This window comes from Rhagoletis zephyria, unplaced genomic scaffold, assembly GCF_001687245.7.
Source record: "Rhagoletis zephyria isolate East Lansing unplaced genomic scaffold, Rhagoletis_zephyria_1.1 Rzeph_scaffold_00263, whole genome shotgun sequence".
Lineage (NCBI taxonomy): Eukaryota > Metazoa > Arthropoda > Insecta > Diptera > Tephritidae > Rhagoletis > Rhagoletis zephyria.
This window is the reverse complement of record NW_016157347.1, coordinates 25,235-43,205: the sequence shown is the minus strand read 5'-3', so window position 1 is coordinate 43,205 and position 17,971 is coordinate 25,235. Positions and strand designations below refer to the sequence as shown.

The window sequence follows — 17,971 nt, the reverse complement described above, 5'->3', positions numbered from 1 at the left end:
CATTTTTTTCATACAAAATAAGCATGCTGGACAATTTTTTGATAGGGAAGCAAATGAGCAGCACATTTCCCTCTCTTTTTACTATAATCAATTTTAGTGAACAGTTAACTTCAACCAAATTTTCGTCTAAAGATTCTGATTAAAAAGTTGGAAATTTTTTTGAAACTTTGCAGAATTAATTTTCATAGTTTTTGTTACAAAGTTGGAAATTTGGACTTATTTGGTTTTTGTTAGGAAAGGAGCTTTACTTTCATAAAAAAAAAATAATAAACATTTAATAAAAAAACGAACAAATAGTCAAACCTTATTAAAATGTAGAGTCCTAATTTTTATTTTGGTCACTGTATGTGTTCATCAATTCGATTAGAAAATAATAACTGTTTATGGAGAAAATTACGATGCCATTTTAATAAGGCGTCGAAATAACAAACACCGAATACGGGACAAATATAGGACAATAAAAGAAATACAGAACATTTGGCATCCCGTATAAAATAAATTAATTACCAGGACAATTGGGCAAAAAAGAGGACTGTCCCGTATAATAGAGGACGTATGGTCACCGCACTTATGCCACTTTCACAATAAACGACTCAATATGAGGGAGCTTTTTACCACGTTACCTTTGATTTTTTATACTCGGTGGATAAAACCACCTTGTCGAAGAATGGTAGCCTTATAAGGACTCTGAGTTAGTCTGTAGTCTGGATACCATGAGAACCTGTGAATTGAAGGCGCAATGTTTTTTTTCGTGCACTTCATTTGCACGGCGGCAAAAGCCTGTTCACGCAGATCTTCACGAGTAGAGATCCAGTCGGAGTTTTGGTCTAAAGTTCCTCTAATATATGTAGTTCATCACGATTGATAAAGTCCACACTTTCTAAGCCAGAAGTTTATAGGTCTGAGTGCATTTTGTAGACGAGGCGACTTTGTGATGAAAATTGACTCAAATCTACATCTATCTAGTGAGAGTCTAGACTCTAGAGGTGCTGATAAATAGTTAATATTTTGAGGTTAAAATATGCATAAGTAACGATTTGCTAACTTGTTAAAGTTTTCACCGAGATACTAGCCAGGCATAAGCAGCTTCCAGTCGAGCATACTAAATACATACTTTTTATGTGCGCATGGATTAGGGTGGTGCTTAAAATATCTACATAATGGGACATTCCTTTATTTACAAAATAAAAATGTCCTTGAAAATTTCTAAATAAAAAAAAAAAATTAGAATTGGGGTCGCTATCAGAGTTTAGAAAATTTGAATTTTTTCAAATAGCAGAAATTCGACAAAATTACCACTTTGAACCAGCTAATTAATTAATTAAAATATGTAAAATTTCTCAGATTTCATGTCAAAATCATTAAAAAATTGATGTGCTAATATTTCAAGGACCACCCTAGCATGTATGTATAATAGCGCTTTCAGCTTTTTTTGGGTTTCTTTATTTTATCAAATGAACTTCTGTTTGTCAAAGGAAACTAATATTTGCTTTTTGCTGTTTAAAGCATATGCATTACTGTAAATATGTAGATATGTATGTATGTACATTTGTCGGCAGCTGTTTTGACTAAAAAAAACAGAAAGACATGCCACACATTCTGTTATTTATTTTATGTTTCATTCGCGCAACGCAGCATTTACTCAAACGAATTTCAAAAAATAAAGACATGGTTAGTAGCCTCTAATAATTAACTTCCAAAGCAAAAAAAAAAACAAAAACAAAAACAAAAACAATACAACAATACCTATACAATCCTAAACGTTGTTGGGAATCTGGCATAAAGGGCCTTGACTGGGCTGGGCTCAAAGCCCGCTAGCGTGTTTGGTTCTGGCAAGTGCGGTGGTGACCATTTCAATTTCATTGCTTCGCCTGCAATTAGAGTTGACCCAGTTGCAATGTGTGCAGAAGCGCACGCATGCGCGTGTTTACAATTGTTGTATGTATGTATGTATGTATGTATGTATGTATTTACCTACTTTGTGCCATTGTTGGCCATTAGCAGAGCAACTAACTAACTGGTGAACATAACTTGGTCTCATAATTAAATGAACTCGCCCGGCTGTGAACAAAAGTGGGTTCATGTGCGGTTCACTTAATGTTGGCAAAAGCACTCAATATGTGCAAGCCGGCGTAATTCATCTTCTTTAACTACCCAAAAGTCAACGCAACGCACAACCATCAAACGCTCATAAAGCGGACGCATGCTGGTTCAGGTGCCGAGATTTTTGCTTATTGATATGTGGTAAGGTAAAGGCGACCCAATGAGCCAACTGTTAAAAGTGGACAGATATGTATGTGCAGATAAATCGGAATCTATAGAAATTAAATATACATATACATATATATGTATATCTGTCCCTTAGTACTGCAGCAGCCAAACAAATTATTTCTAATATCTCAGAATTACGCCTATTTTGGTTATTGGGTAGCCAACACAATACGTGTGTTTTTGAACGAAACTCACATATTTACTAACGATCGTTAGCTAGTTAGTAATAGAGAAGTGAAATTATTCTGCACAATGGCGTATGACGAACCAAATTGCAACGCTGTTACTGCGGCATCCAATGCTAACCATACAGCTACTTGCATACATACACTTGTGGTCAGCTGCTTAAGTCAAGTGACATTTTGACTAGTTTTGGCTATTTTTCTTTTGTTTATTTAATGTTTATATTTTTTTTACAGAAGTTTAGCACTTTACCCAAAATTAACAAACTTTAATTTTGCACCCAAAAATTTTAATCTTTGTATTTAGAATTTTTGAGTTTTGTAGCTCACTATATTCCAGTAGATTTAAGTGCAAATTTCAGGACGCTAGAAAATAGCGTTGATTTTTAATATTTTTTTTTTACTGAGGAAAATGCCCAACACCGTCAACCAAAAAAATTATTTAAAATCAACGCGATTTTCTAGCGTCTTCAAATTTGCGTTTTAACCCACTAAAATTTAGTGGGCTACAAAAATGCATACCCAACATTTTTCTAGAAATACTGAATAAAACGTTTAAAATTTTCGGGTGCAAATGTTAAAGTTTGTTGAATTTTTATAATTGTTGTACGAAGTTTGAAATGCTAAACTATTGTAAAAAATATAAACATTAAATAAACAAAAACAAAAAATACCAAAACTAGTCAAAATGTCACTTGACTTAAGAGCGAAATACACCACACAAGCGGCTTGTCAAACATTCTTCAAACCTACTTGTCCCATTTCGCCATACACCATGCAAACATGACTCGTTCAAGCAAAGAATTTTAGTTTTCTTCCAGTTCGCAATGCTAAATATTATGGTTTTCTTTCATTTTCCTCTCTTACGTCCTTACTCGGTGAAAATTTCGTTGCGAATGAGGCGATTTTGCTATACACAACGCAAGCGGTTTGATCAAACATCAACATGGCGGCCAGAAAATCAAAAAATTTTGATTTTTGCTCAAATTTCCCTCAAGCGGTTTGTCAAACCTTCAAACACCCCCATACACAGCACAAATGGCTTGAAGCAAAGGGAAATTTCGCTTGGTTTGTCAAACCGCTTGTGTGGTGTATTTCGCTCTTTAATCAGCTGGCCACAAGGGTACGTACGTAGCTAGCTTGTTGCTGACTGCTAATCAGCGTTGCCGCGAGCTTGGAAAAAGTATCAGTTTCCAAGCAAAAAAAGTATCAAAAAGTGTCAAAAGCAAAGACAAGTATTATTTTTTAAACATTTATTTGAAAAACAATAAATACAATTTTATAATTAAATCCGTAGTTATAAAAAAGTTTGTATTACTTGCTTCAACAATACCACAGAATCAGTATGCTTATTTGCATAACGAAAAACAAACTTAGTATGGCCCCCCTAAATCACACAAAATCATTGTGCAACCTGAGACTTGTTTAAGTCAATATTGTGGAAATTAATACACAATAAAATTGCGCAAACCTTATTTTGGAGAAACGTTGCTCAAGTAAATATGTGCAAGAAATATTAATGTGCGTTGTATATTTTGATAGCTTCAGCTTTAAAACACAAAAAAATAATATAAAAAAAAATTTTTTTTCTACGTTCTTGTCTATATTTTACAGCTCGATCTAGACACCCAAATCAGAACTACACTAAAAGTTGCACAGTTGTCGCCATACGCAACACAGCAAATTATTGTACATAAAGATATGCCAAATCAAACTTAAAAATATCTACATATAAAATTTTAAGAATTCAAATAACAGGAAAAAATTATTTTCCTTTAAACTAGCAAATATTATTCATAGTTCTCAAAAATTCATTTCTGCCAGTCAAAAGTATCAAAATGGGGCATTTGTGAACAAAAAAGTATCAAAGTATCAAATCTTAAAATTTATAAAAAAAGTATCAAAAATGATACAATTGTTTCAAAACGGTAGCGCTGCTGCTAATACGGCCGCCAAATTCCGTAGTTAGTGCGGTCGTCGCTGCTGTACTCACCAATTGTCGTCAATGCCTTTGCATTTTGTGTCGCTTGAATGATTTTGAAAATAGCGGAACGACTGGAGAGTAACGCACGCACGCTGAGTGGCGAGCTCACTCCGGACATAAGTACTGGGGCATTCAATCATGGGATCCCGAACAATTTTCCATGTCCCGAAATTCCGGGATTACAGCTTCGGGATCCCGAGAATTTTACTAATTTATTTACAGAGCGAAAGTAATGTTGAAAACGAAAAAAAAATGAATTCGCGTGCATTTGACATGAAAAACGAGAAATACTGAACACCAAAATTTGGAGTCAAAGTAAACTTGAAGCATTTGCAACCGGATGTGAATTACGGAACCCACCTGCATAGCTGTAGGTTGTTCAAGAACTGTGGAAAAATGAAAAATCTGGTAGCAATTGAAAGCACAAAAAGCTTTTACAATGTGACAGGGTTTTTTTTTCATTTTACTTAGGAAATACCAGTTTGATGCGTTTTCTCTTGAAAACTCTGGTGTTATCGGCGGCTACAGATCGTTGGTATTTCGCTGGTAGCCCCGAAACTCGTAGAATCTACTTAACTTGGCATTCGAGCGTTTAGAGATCTCAGTAAGATTTTAAATAGATAGTCTAGATCTTCTCAAAAGCTCTTCTGCGTGATGCCTGCTTTTTCTCCGGTTGGCCATTTAACAGTCGTGGCAATACACAAGCAAATCTTTGGGAGTTGCTACTGAAGATCCTCTTGTATGTTTTCCGGCTCAGTTTGGCTTCTAATACAACGCCAAAATACTTCGCCTCTAAAAATTATGTGAGAGTCGTGTCGTTGAGGCAAGGTAGCCTATATTGTGTTGTGTTCTTTGTTTCGAAATGAGGATCAATTCCGTTTTGCTCGGATTGATACTTTGCGACGCCCACGAGTATATTCCAAACCCTATACTCACTGCTCTACATCACCTGCATATGGGACTTCCTTCATGTTTGCATGTAATCTTCCGCCCTAAATTGGTCTATTGGCTTATTTCTAGGTTAATAAATGGCTCTCTTTTCAGGACGCTTTCCTTATCCAATTTTTTTCACAAATCTTACATTCAACATAAATAAATTTTCATCTTACCTTCACAATATTTTCTAATCCACAACGATCTCATTTCTTCTCATTCTAGCCCACAAAGGACGATGCAAATGCAACAACTCCACTAGAAGACAGCTGGTGCTGGGAACCAGAAAACGTAAAATCTGACAATGATCACTCGTCCGAGTCATCGAGTAGCGGCAATGGCAACGAAATGGTCAACATCACTTTGGAGGAAGTGTCCCTGGGTGGCAGCGCGAAAACTTCCTCCGCGAAACGCACGCCACGCGCTGCCAACGCGCATAACGCAGCACTGGAAAAGCGCAATCAACAATTGGAGGAGGAAAATAAACAGCTGAGTTTGGCGCTCGATGAGTTGGACAGTCAACACAATCTGGCTTTACAGAATGTGCTTGAACTCAAAACTGAGCTACAGAATAAACTCACCGCTGTCACCAACAATTATGAGGCACTAAAGAAGGAGCATGCCGACAAATTCATTAACAGTGAATTGGAAATGGCCCGAATGCAGAAGCGGCTGGAGAGTTTAGGAAAACAACAAGAACATTTTGAATCGGAGAAGCAGTTCTTGCAGAAGCAAATCGAGAAGTATGAAGTCGAGATAAAGAAGTCCACCGCGGATTTGGGCGATTTGCAAGCACTGCTCGATAAGAAGACCCATGATAATGTGGAGCTCATTGAAAAGGTGAAGACAGCTGGGCGTTTAGCCGATGAAGCTGAGGAAGAAATGGCTGAGCTTCAACAACGTGTGGAACAATTAACGAAGGAGCTGGACGAGGCAAAACAAGGAAAAGAAAAAAAGACTTCCGAGTCTTCGACTAGTTCGACTGGCAAGCAGAGCGAGGACGAGTTCATTGTAGTGCGAGAAGGTGACGCCAACTCCTCAGGACCAGCCACGCCACCGTCGAAGGAGGAGCTGAAGGACAAAATCGTACAATTGGAGAATCGCCTTTCGGAGTTGACTTTGGAAAATGGCAGTCTTGCGCTGAAGTTGCAAGACTGCGAAATGGAGAAGGAGCTAGCGACGACTGTGCTACGTGAGAACATGCAAGAGCTACAAACACGCTGTGAAGAAACTGATGCTGCATTGACGGCGGCTAAGGAACAATTAGAAGAACAACAGGAGAAGCTGGAAGGTCTGAAAGAAAAGGCAGCTGAAGCTGTCATTGCACAGCAACAGTTGAAAACACTGGCTGAAGAGAAAGTAAAAATCGAGACGGAGATTGCTAACATGAAAGAGAGTTTACAGACCGCAATGGAGCTTGAGAAACGTTTATTGTTGTCCGAGAGTGAAAAGGAGACGCTGCAGATTGAGTTACAGCGCCTACGCGCCGCACAAGAACGCATCACTGAGCTTGAAGCGAAAGTGCAAAACTTGATGGTGGAAAATCAACAGCTGCGCCTGAATGCTGAAGCTGAAACAGAATCTCACAACTACAGCGCAGAGTTAGCGGAGCGCCTCAAGTCGTTGAACGAAGAGAACGAAAGCCTTCGTGCAGAGGTACTTACCATGGCACAAGCAAAATTCAGAGAAGCTATTGCTGAGGAGAAGCAAGAAATCACAGATCTGGATGCCGACGACGATGAGCCATTGACCGTGGACAAAATACGCGAGTTGCTCAGCTCTCACATAAAGTCGAAGCTGACCAGCGAAATGGAGGAAGCCTGTCGGGCAGTGCAAGAACGCGTCACCAGAACTGTTAACGCCATGGAGCAGAATATATCACGAATGTCCGAGGAAATACTCGATCTGCAGGACAGCAAAATGGTCTGGGACCATGAGAAGAAGACGCTCGAGGCAGACATATCTCAGTATATTCTGCAGTGTGACGAACTGATGAAGAACAACGAGATATTGCTGAACGAGTTGGAGAACTATAAACGCAACAAGCTCGAGACGATTCACGAGCACAACGAGGAAAGTGTTATGCAGCTGGAAGCGCAGCTCGAGGAGTCGAGTAAGTTGAACCAGTCGCTGGAGCAAGAATACGATGAACTCAATAAGAAGAACGAGGATCTGGAGCGAGAAAAACAGGCGCTGACCGAAGACCTACGCGCCACCCAACAGCGTGTCAGCGAGCTGCAAACTTCTGAGAAGGACCTCAAGCTACAGCTCGAGACCTTGGAGTTGGAGAAAGGAAATTTGTTGTTTGAGTTAAATGAACAAAAGGCCATGGATTGCAAGCAAGCTGAAGATGATGCAGCTATAAAGAGCGCCGAAGAAAAGTGTCAAAACCTAGAAAGCCAATTGTCACGGCTGAGCAAGGATCATGCGGATTTGGTGGCCGCCATGCAGACGCAAAAGGCAGCGCTGCAGGATGCGATAAAGAAACGAGAGGAAGCGGAGAAAATGCTATTGGAACAGGAATTGCTGGTGAAACGCATGGACCACGAATTGAAGCAACTGAAAGAGCAGAGCAAACACAGTAGTGAGGTACAAAAGCGGCTCGACGAGCAGGCTGCACTCAACCAGCAGATACAGCAAGATCTGTTGGCTAAAGACATAGTAATGGAGAGTCAGAAGGAAGAGATACAGGAGGCGAGAAGCAGTTTAGATCGGCTAATAAAAGAATTTAATGAATCTGAGAAGTTGATAGAAGAAAAGGAGAGTACCATGAATGAGTTGCGTAATCGTTTGACAGAGAGCATGAAAGAAAATGACGAGCTGCAAGAGAAGTTACAACAACAAACGGCGAACACCGAGCAATTGACGCAGCTGAAACAGGAAAAAGAGGCATTGGTAGCGGAATTCGAGGAGTTAAAAAAGGAATACGAAGCACACAGCGTCGAACTGAAGGCGTTGCAGGAATCAGCGGTGACATCTACCAGCAGCGATGCAACGGCAATTACACGCATTGCGCAGCTGGAAGCCGAACTCTTGGCCACAGCCGATCTACAAAAGACCGTCGATATATTGAACTACGAGAAGAGCGAAATGATAAAGGCGCTACAACAGAAACATGCTGAGAATATGCAATACTACACAGAAATTCAACGACTACTGCCACTCGTGCAGCAACTGCAACACCAGCAACAACAAATGGCGCAAGAGAAACCATGCGATAAATGCCCGACACTGGAGAACACACTGAGTGAACTACGCAAAGAGGCGGAGAAACAGCAAGATCAAATAAAATTCCTGAAAGAAAAGTCAGATATTCTTACGACTAATTTGCTTACGGAACAGACCAATCAGCGTCTGGTGAAGCAGGAGAAGGCTGAAGTTGAAGAGCAGAATGCGGCTATACGCAAGGACTTGGAACGATTGCGTGAACATTTGCTGGAAATTGAAGACATGCACACACACGAGACGGTGGAAATGCAGCGGGAGTTGGAAGAGACCAAAGCAAAAATGGTAGCACTGCAGGACGATGTGGCGAAATCAAGCAATGCCTACACATCGGCCAAGTAAGTGTGAAAAAAAGTAATTTAGTTCGAAGCTGAGCGTTAATTATTGTAGTAGAGTTAGGATGCGTTAGGCATAGAAAACGTGTTGCTTGTCGCGGTTACTTTGAAAGAGAAGACCGAATACGAAAGGCATCTCATGTATACCCCATTGTTTTTTTTTTAATTCTTTAAAAACAAGGGTTAGATAGAAAACTGTCTTTGGAATTGGGACGCACGATTTTGAAGAAAGAGTTGAAAGAGTACTTTCGGTAAGAAACTTGTCATTACTTAAACACAAATTCAGATTCCCAAAATAATGCAGCGTTTTCCACCCAAAAGCCAGCCGCCATAAAAGAAACAGCGGATTGTATGCTTACGAATGTGGGCCGGGCGGCAATTTAGGCCCTTCCATCTTGATGATATGCTCAAGAAGTGTCGGAGAGTATGGGCGCTCCATTTACCACATTTGATCTGATGGTCGTCTCGTCAGTTTAGCGAGCGCTGACGGAATTCAGGAAATGCAAAGTGGTTAAAGGCGCAGCTATGCAAACTTAACTTAACTTGAGTTGACTTGACTTGACTTGAGAAGTTTTACATAATAATTCTGTTCAATGAACTTTGTTTAAAAGTAGTTAGCCAACACATAGTTGATTGGGTGGTGAGAGCGAGAGAGGAGATGTGTGAAGGTATCTATGCATCGGTTGAAGTATACTTAATCATGACTATGTTCCAAAAGCCAAGCCTGCATATACAGGTGCAATGCTAACTGAGCCCTAAGAAGTCAGACATTGTTACGTTAGTTGGTTCTAGGTACAGGAGTTAACAGGTTTTTACCTGACTCAGTGCTGTTCTTACGATGGGGGTTTAACTCAAATTCGGCAGTTAACTTTCAATTTTTGTACTGAAAACCTGTAGTTAACTGCGTCCCTAAGTGCTGATTTTTTAATGATCCGAGACTAGATCAGTGAACATGACATCATTCTTTTCAGGGCGAGAATTACTGAAGGTTTCTTTGTTTTTTTGTTCAGTCAAATAGATTTCTTTATAAAATTTTTGCTGATAAGAACGCGAGTAGAGGGGCAATTGAGTAGAAGTATGATTAGAGAACATACCCTTCTCGAAAACTGTCACTTCTTCCGACGTATCGATACTGGCAAGTTTTGTGTTACACACATACGTATGTACATATGTAATTCCCCAGTCACATATATGTACATTGATAATTGCACATAAATACATACAAAAAATAGGTACACAAGCACCATTCTGCTACACCTGCAGCGTTGCTTGTGGGTACAGTAAGCAAAAAAAAAAGTAGTAACCGCCTTGAGAGTATAAAGTAAAATTATCACCTAATTACCGAGGAAACAGTATGTTCAGCGCGCACCAAGCACAGCGGCGGTGTCGAAGAGGAGTGGTGGGTACCCGCCCAAGACTGGGACAAAGCCAGAGAAGCAAGCAACACACTCACAACCTTACCTCTGTATATGTTGGCGGTAGCATGAAATTACCTGCGTTTCGTCATCGTACATTTGCTGTTCACTGTTCACTGTTTGCTGTTTGCGTTTACGTTTTTCTTCAGTTTACGCTTTTCCCAACGCCCCATTATTGTAGCGGTGCGCACGGCAACAAGGCAGCCATAATGGCATCAGCAGTCGCGGCCGCAGTAATATGTATATATGTATGTGTAGTTACTGTTATCGCTTTTAAGCCTTTCGTTAAGCTTCGTCACGACTCAGGGCAATTGGTTTGTCAAGCGATAACGTGTCACAAAGCGCTGAAAATTAGTTGAACTAGCGATAGCGCGGCGTCGTGTCAGGGTGCAGCGGGTGGGGACCAAGTGACATTTTTAGTGCTATCGGCGCCGCTGCGCTATTGCTACCTGCAACCAGTGTGCGCACTTGCAATGCCACAGCAAAATTAGAACATTCGCGCATTGCAGACGCGTTAGGGCAGGCGGTGCGCGCCGGTAGCTGGGTAGCTGGGTAGCTGGGTAGCTAGGGCGCTGATACGCTCCAAAAGCGATTCATTAGTTTCGTGCTGACTATAAAACTAATTGAATTTGTGCACCTACAGAAATCATAATTTCCAAGAAAATAAATTTAATAAGTGACATTCTTCGATTTTTCACAGTATACGCGCCAATCAGCATGCCGAGACATTGCAAGCGCAGTATGCGCTCGTGGTGCAGCAGCGCGACGAGTTAGTCAAAAAGCTGAGCTTGGCCGAGGATCGGGAATCGAAGAATCAGGCGGCGTTGTGCAATCTGCAGTGTGCGCTCGAGCAGTTTCAAAATGGTGAGTTGGCGAACCGAAACAAAAAAAAATGTCTAAACGAAAATAAATGAAGAACCTTTGCAAAGAAAGCTAAAAATAAATTAAAAATATATGTATGATTTTTTTCCTCACATTAGACAAACAAAATGACATTAAAGCCGCCACGCATGGCATACGCAAGGAGTTGCAGCAGGAGCAGGAGAAGCAGGCGCAATTGCAGGCGGAGATTGGCGTTTTACAGCAGCAGCTGGCCGAGGCCAAGCAAGGTTTGTGTGCGGCAGCGCGGCTCTCCGATCAGTTGGAGGCGTGTCAGCGTACGATTGCGGTGCTGCGAGAAGAAGGTGAATGTGCATTTAAATTTGCTTGTTTTTTTTTTTTTTTTAATAAACACCGCAGTTTGTAAAAAAAAAAATATTGAAAATGGGAGAAATGTTGTTTACTAACACTATGGTTATTCTGCAAGAGTTCATAACATGCAAGAGAGGTTGCTCACAAATTTCTGTTACTAACCCACCATTCAACCACAATGAAACACCTCAGCCATAAGGGAAATCTTCAATAACCGCACGTATGTAAACTGGCATTTGGCATTTTAACGATCCGAGTACAAAATTTGCTAATAATAATAACTGCAAAAAAATGTTTACAAACAAACGAAACATTGTAAAAAAGAATTGCTTAATCACTAATATGTTGCAATGTTTCCCTTAAGCCACGCTGATTTCGATTCCTAAAGGTAAATATCAGCTGGTAATTCTGGGATTTTCATAATTTTCAAACACTCGGAATTTCAGTTGGTATACACTTTTTCGAATTCTATGTAGACACCGCAATGCAAGAAAAACTAAACAAAAAAAAAACAGCAAAATAAAAGTAAAATTTTTACAATAATCATGAAGAACTACATGTAAGCGTATCTGCACTGGCATCACCACAACCACTACATTCAAAAAAAATAAAAAATCACTATTTCAGCAAACAAAAAAAAAAAAACACAAACAGTATCATTGCTCACAGCCACATCGCCACCTTCGCAAATCAAATTAATTATGCATAGCTGCCCATTCATCGCCCAAAATTTCATTAACGCACACACAAAAGGTGAAATGCACGAATTGGCGCGGTCTTAAAAATCATACATTCCCAGGATTGCTGGTTGATGCATCGAAAATAAATGATTTACTTGGTTAAAAAATTTGCGCCAATCCTCTAGGTCAATGTTGGCCACTTCATAGACACGCGTGCCAAAGCTTTCTGTACAATTTGCATCCGGCTGGCACAAAATAAAAGCTTTCGCTGGCCAACTCTGATTATTGTATTATTCTAACATTTAGTATAAACCAATATGTGCGTATAGTATATATACTAACTTTTTTAATTATTATTTTCTAATCATCTACATATAAATGAGTTGGAAACTGTAGCTCTAAAGCTCGTTTTACGTTACTTGGATTTAACATAAGAAAATTAACAAATATTTGCTATTTATTTTAATAATTTGTGGAGTACCTTTTTGCCACTTCAAGTGAATATAAGAAAAACACAAAGTTTTATGGCCTTATTCATAGAAAATAAAGTGCATTTCTAAAGCTTTACAAAATGACATTTTCATACAAATTTTCGATTTATAAGGCACTTAAAGACCTCTTTATTTTTTATGAATTTGAGAGTTAGCTTTTATTGTAGTGCTTTCTAGAACTCAAAAGAATTGTTTAACTTTTAGTAATTTCATTTTAAAACTTTCAGTGGTGAAAATTAAAAACTGCCTAAATCTGATTTTGCCGCCGCGCATATATGTATAACGTCAAAAAATACATTTAAGAAAATTTCGATTTATTTTACTAAAAACAAGCAGCAGCAGATCGCCTGAGAGTTTGGGTTTCAATTGTTTTCATAACTTTTTATTATTTTGCTATGTCGCTGTCAAGTATAGAAAATAAACTAAATAAACTACTACTTAAAAAAACATCCCTGTTCATTTTTTACCGCGAACTTAATGTAACGTAAGCGAAGAAACCTATTTTTTTTTGTATTCAAAACAATTTCTATCGTTATTTTCTACAGCTTATGAAGCTTCAATTGATAATTGCTCTAACACATCAGATTTTTTTTTGTATTGAAATACCATAACCTAAAAAGGGCGACAGACAAAAAGTGAGATTCATGATTACATTTAATTCTCTGAGTATTTTTTAGTTTCAAATATGCAGCGTGCCGGTTAGTCCCTATCAGTTAGACCATATAGCTTTTTTTTTAAACATATATTTGTCTGGAGCTTCGTCGTCGTTGCGTTCAGTGCACGGTTTAGTAATTAACATTTTTACCTTAACACTTCATTATTTTTTATGGACATCTTTTTTGTGTGTATTACATATTATCTTACACATTAGTGCACCTAATATGCTTCTATAGCTGTTGATTTTTACTATTCAATTTGAATATTTTTGTTTTTTTTTGTTTTATGTATTCTTCACAATTTTGCCTATCTGGTATATTTTCTTAGTCTTAAACTGATGATTATTGTTTTTAGTTTAGTTAGCCTATCACCTATCTTCTCTTTTACGCATTTCAGTTTAGCATAGTTTAGTTAGTTTTAATTTATTATTTAATATTATCTCTTCTGCGAATTTTAATTATATATGTAATTATAATTTATTTTTTCTTGCGTCCCACGTGTCCAATGCAAAATTGGGAAATCTCAATTTGTAACTGTGAGCGAAATCGATATGCTGAACTCACGTTGCATCTGGAGATTGCCTGATGTTGCATCCGTTTCTACATTCTTGTTTTTGTTCTACTTGTTGTTTGCTATTGTTGTTTATATATATTGATTAGTTTAAATTTGATTTGAATTTGAATTTGGTTTGAATTTGAATTTCGTTTTTATTTTGTTGAATTTGATCTGCTCTTTTCCAAAATTTATTTGCATCTATTGCCTGCATCTACATATTTCAACACATTATTCAAATAGTAAAAATATAAATACAAAATTGTAAAATACATATGTACGTACAGTCTAAACTTCCACTTGCTTGTGTAAGCAAAATAATTTTTCAATTATTAACAAAAAAAAAAAAAAAAAAAAACAGTTTGATAGCCTCGCAATTCCTCTAATTGTAAAAAATATTCGTTCCGCTCTCATCGAATGAATGCTCGTCATCCGGCCTCCTAAACCGGCTATAGCTGCGTGCGTCTGGTTGAGTATTACATCAGGTACTGGTGTGCAATTGCCTTATCATTCTACCAGTACTTATGTCATACTGTCCCGGACGCCACGCCCAAATCTGCATGCCCTATAACAACGATGGATAAAAAAGAAATACTAAACAAGTGTTGTATGCCTGCAAGGAAAAGTGTACGAAAAATTAACTCACTAAATGCTAAATTTATAATTGAATTTAATAAACGGCGTTGAATATTTTTTAAATATTTTTAGGTGCTAGTTTTTCTTTATTTTCCTTTTTTTTTGGAAATTTTACCCGTTTTCCAACACTGCAATTAACACCATTTACCTATGCACATATTTCCTCTCTAGTTGATGCATTGAAGCAGCAGAATGAGCAAATCTCCAGCAAACTTAAGGCTAGCGAGTCTAGTCAATCGGACAAAATCGAGAAGAGTCTCATCAAGAGTCTGTTGATTGGCTATGTGGTGAGCAGTAATCCGAGTGACAAGAATCAAGTGCTGCGCATGATATCCTCCGTGTTGGACTTCACGCAAAACGAATCGGAAAAAGTGGGCCTCAACAAGCAGCAGTCGAGTTGGCTTGGCGCCATATTGGGTGGTGGCAGCCCGTCAGCGCAGGGTACGATCATCAGCAACTAGCTTACCACCACTATCTTTAACTCTTTCCTTTCTTTTATTTCTGCTTTCAGGTGTACACTCCAAGGACAATTTGGTGCAGGCCTTCGTACAATTTCTGGAACAGGAGTCACAGCCCAAATCGGATGCCAGTACCATGCCCAACTTGCTAAATATGACACAACAGAGCAGTAGTCCGCCAGCGCGTCGCATATCCACATCCAGCAATAGCAGTTCATCGGCGGCGGGGATGACGACGGGTAACTCCCCGGCCCCGGCTCTACCCATTCAACCAATGATGCTGAATGAGTTTGCACCGACGCGCAATTCCAGCTCAATATTAAAAGATATCCTAAGCGATTCTTGATTATTGTAAACTTTAAGCTTTTTGTATCCCATGCTGTAGTTACCTTTATTCTACTTTATTTTACTTTACCTGCATGTAACGCTTGCATGCAACTGATATTTTTTTGTTCTTAGAAATATGCAGTAGGTATGTTTGTATATGTATTATTTACTTGATATTTTGTTGAATCAAAGTGTTTAATTGTAGTCGTCGTCTAGCAATTTCTTCCTGTCCTGGCCGCGTTCGAATTCAATTGAAATCATTTGTTTCTAGAGTTATTTTTCTATTTGATTATTCTGTTTTACCTGTAAATATATATAAGTGTATTTTGTAATAAAAATGTAGTTGCATTTTGAAATGCGCGTCTAAGCATCTTCTACTATGTATTGTGTTAGGAAGGGCCTCTATCAACGGAATGAGCCATTACGAAAAACTGCAATTGAACAGAACTTTTATGTTTTTGCATTGTATAAAAATGTATTTGAAATAAATATAAACAATATACATACACATTATACATTATACCATATATTTAAGCACAATTTAAGATTAATAAATCAAATAATATTTTAACAAAATCTTAAGCAGTGTTGCCGTTTTTTTGGGCTTGTCCTGCCGAAATTGGTCGGTATCGTCTTGTATCATGTTGTTGTGGTTGTAGTACGTTTTTGTCATGGCAATGGACGACAGCTGTGGCTGAGTGATTCGATACTTGGACCGGGCAAATCTAAATTAGAAAAAAGTTTCTCTAAGACCGGCCGCCCCTCGGCAGGCAATGGCAAACCGCCAAGTATATTTCTGCCATGAAAAATAGTCGGTAAAATCTATTTGCCCTTCCGAGGCGGCACAAATCACCTGAGGTTTTCATTCAGACAGACGTTAGAAATCGGAATAAGGTAATTGTAGCTTACTGAAATTTTATCAGATACATCTTTGCATATTGATGTATGTGTAATGTATGTACCATTGCGGATTTCGGAGTAGCTCATTCAGTGTTTGAAATACTGAATACGGAGGAATGATCAGGGTGATTACTCTGTAATGCGATGCGAAAGCAAGTGATTCGCATTCGCGCCGACACATCGTCAGTAATACACAGGGTCGATTGCCTATCGCATCGCATTTTACTTTATCGCATTACAGAGTAGCACCCCTGAAATACTTTAGCAAAATATCGCACTCACGCTTATGCTCATAAAACGAAAGTGTTTTTTATAATTTTGAAGCATTCAAGGTATAAGGCGAGAATTAGTTCAGCTCAGTAAAAAAATTCCAAATAAACTCACTTTGTAACTGTCGAAATATGCAAATCTGTACAAACATACAAATCGTGTGATCCCTGCTTTAGGTGTGATTTTTTTACATACAGCGTAAACAAACGGCAACGTTAATCCAGTCAGCGATTTCGCGGATTAAGCGAGCCACGAGGTTGTGGATTCGAATCCCATGTCCAGCCAAATTTGTTTAAAGTTTCTTTAGCTCCTTGAATAACTATTTTTATTTATTGTTTAATGTAATTATAGTTTTCTTTGCCTTTTTTATAAAATTTATTTGAACAAATTAAATTAAGGAAGGGGATGGGACGCACCTAAACGCAAAGTTTGCAAACGGCTGGTCAGATTTTTTCAAAATTTTTTAATCTCCCTCTTCCTATGGTGAATAAGGGTGATGTTGATGAACCCCAACACAAGTAAATCTATTAAGGTATGTGAGTGTCAAATGAAGTTGAATAACTCAGTGAGAGGGGAGACCAGTATGTTTGCATGTATGTATATAAAAAAATATTTATTGGACCAAAAAGTAGTGGGTAGGCACTGTGGCCAATGGTAATCAACTATTACCACCTCCGCATGGTTGTAAGCCATGCAGAGTCCGCAGAAGACTCCGGAAGCAGTGTCCGGAGGATGCATCAGACTAGGCCGAGCATACTTTGAAGTGCCATCTTATTGAAACTTAAGAAAGTTCAATTACTTGGCAGTTGAGAAGTGCATGTGCAAAAATTTCCTAAGTTGCATAAAGGAAATTTTTGCACATGCAGCAGTACATAGCATGTATTTAGGCGCCTGGTGTTAGCAGACGCGCCTAAACAGAAGTCCCACTACCCCTTGCGAGATTGCCGCTTTATGTTAGTTTGGAAGGCTTCGGTGTAGATTTAAACATGATTTATTTATTTTAGATAGGATTTGAGTGCAATTTTCGACCTTCTATGTTCGAATTCGATGCGCGGGTGATGAATATAAGTAGACCCCATTTCTAGACGAGCGGTTTGCCTGCTGCGGTTTATGTAGGAGCTCTACCTCTCATATTGGTTAAGAACTTGTTCATCAGAAGCATTCACATCAACGGGGCATAACACACTGATACATGCTTCTGCTTGCCTTCTTTGACATCATCTTTGAAGCGCACTCATCCATCGTTTGTTCGACAATTTAAAAGATTCGCAATCAAGTGATACATATATGACAGCATTGACTGCGACTAAGTCGAGACTCACCAGTGCCTCGGTGAATGCTCTTTAAGGCTTTCAATAGATTTTATATGTATAAACGCATAAAGCTTTCACTAATCATCACTGTTTGGGCCAATCGTTAACCCTTTACTTACCATTATTGTATGACTGAAAAATATATATTTTT

The 17,971-nt window shown here is 38.6% G+C and overlaps 1 protein-coding gene across 2 annotated transcripts in view; it reads left to right on the top strand.

The window, feature by feature from the left end:
- Gmap (Golgi microtubule-associated protein) overlaps positions 1-15,913 on the top strand; it is a 64,661-nt gene extending 48,748 nt beyond the window's left edge. For both annotated transcript variants that reach the window (XM_017609878.1, XM_017609879.1), the window contains 5 exons: positions 5,596-8,933; positions 11,046-11,209; positions 11,326-11,529; positions 14,724-14,993; positions 15,064-15,913. In XM_017609878.1, coding sequence (XP_017465367.1) covers positions 5,596-8,933; positions 11,046-11,209; positions 11,326-11,529; positions 14,724-14,993; positions 15,064-15,356 — 4,269 coding nt within the window. In that variant the 3' untranslated portion in view covers positions 15,357-15,913. The remainder of the gene's footprint in view (positions 1-5,595; positions 8,934-11,045; positions 11,210-11,325; positions 11,530-14,723; positions 14,994-15,063) is intronic.
- Positions 15,914-17,971: the final 2,058 nt, after the last annotated feature.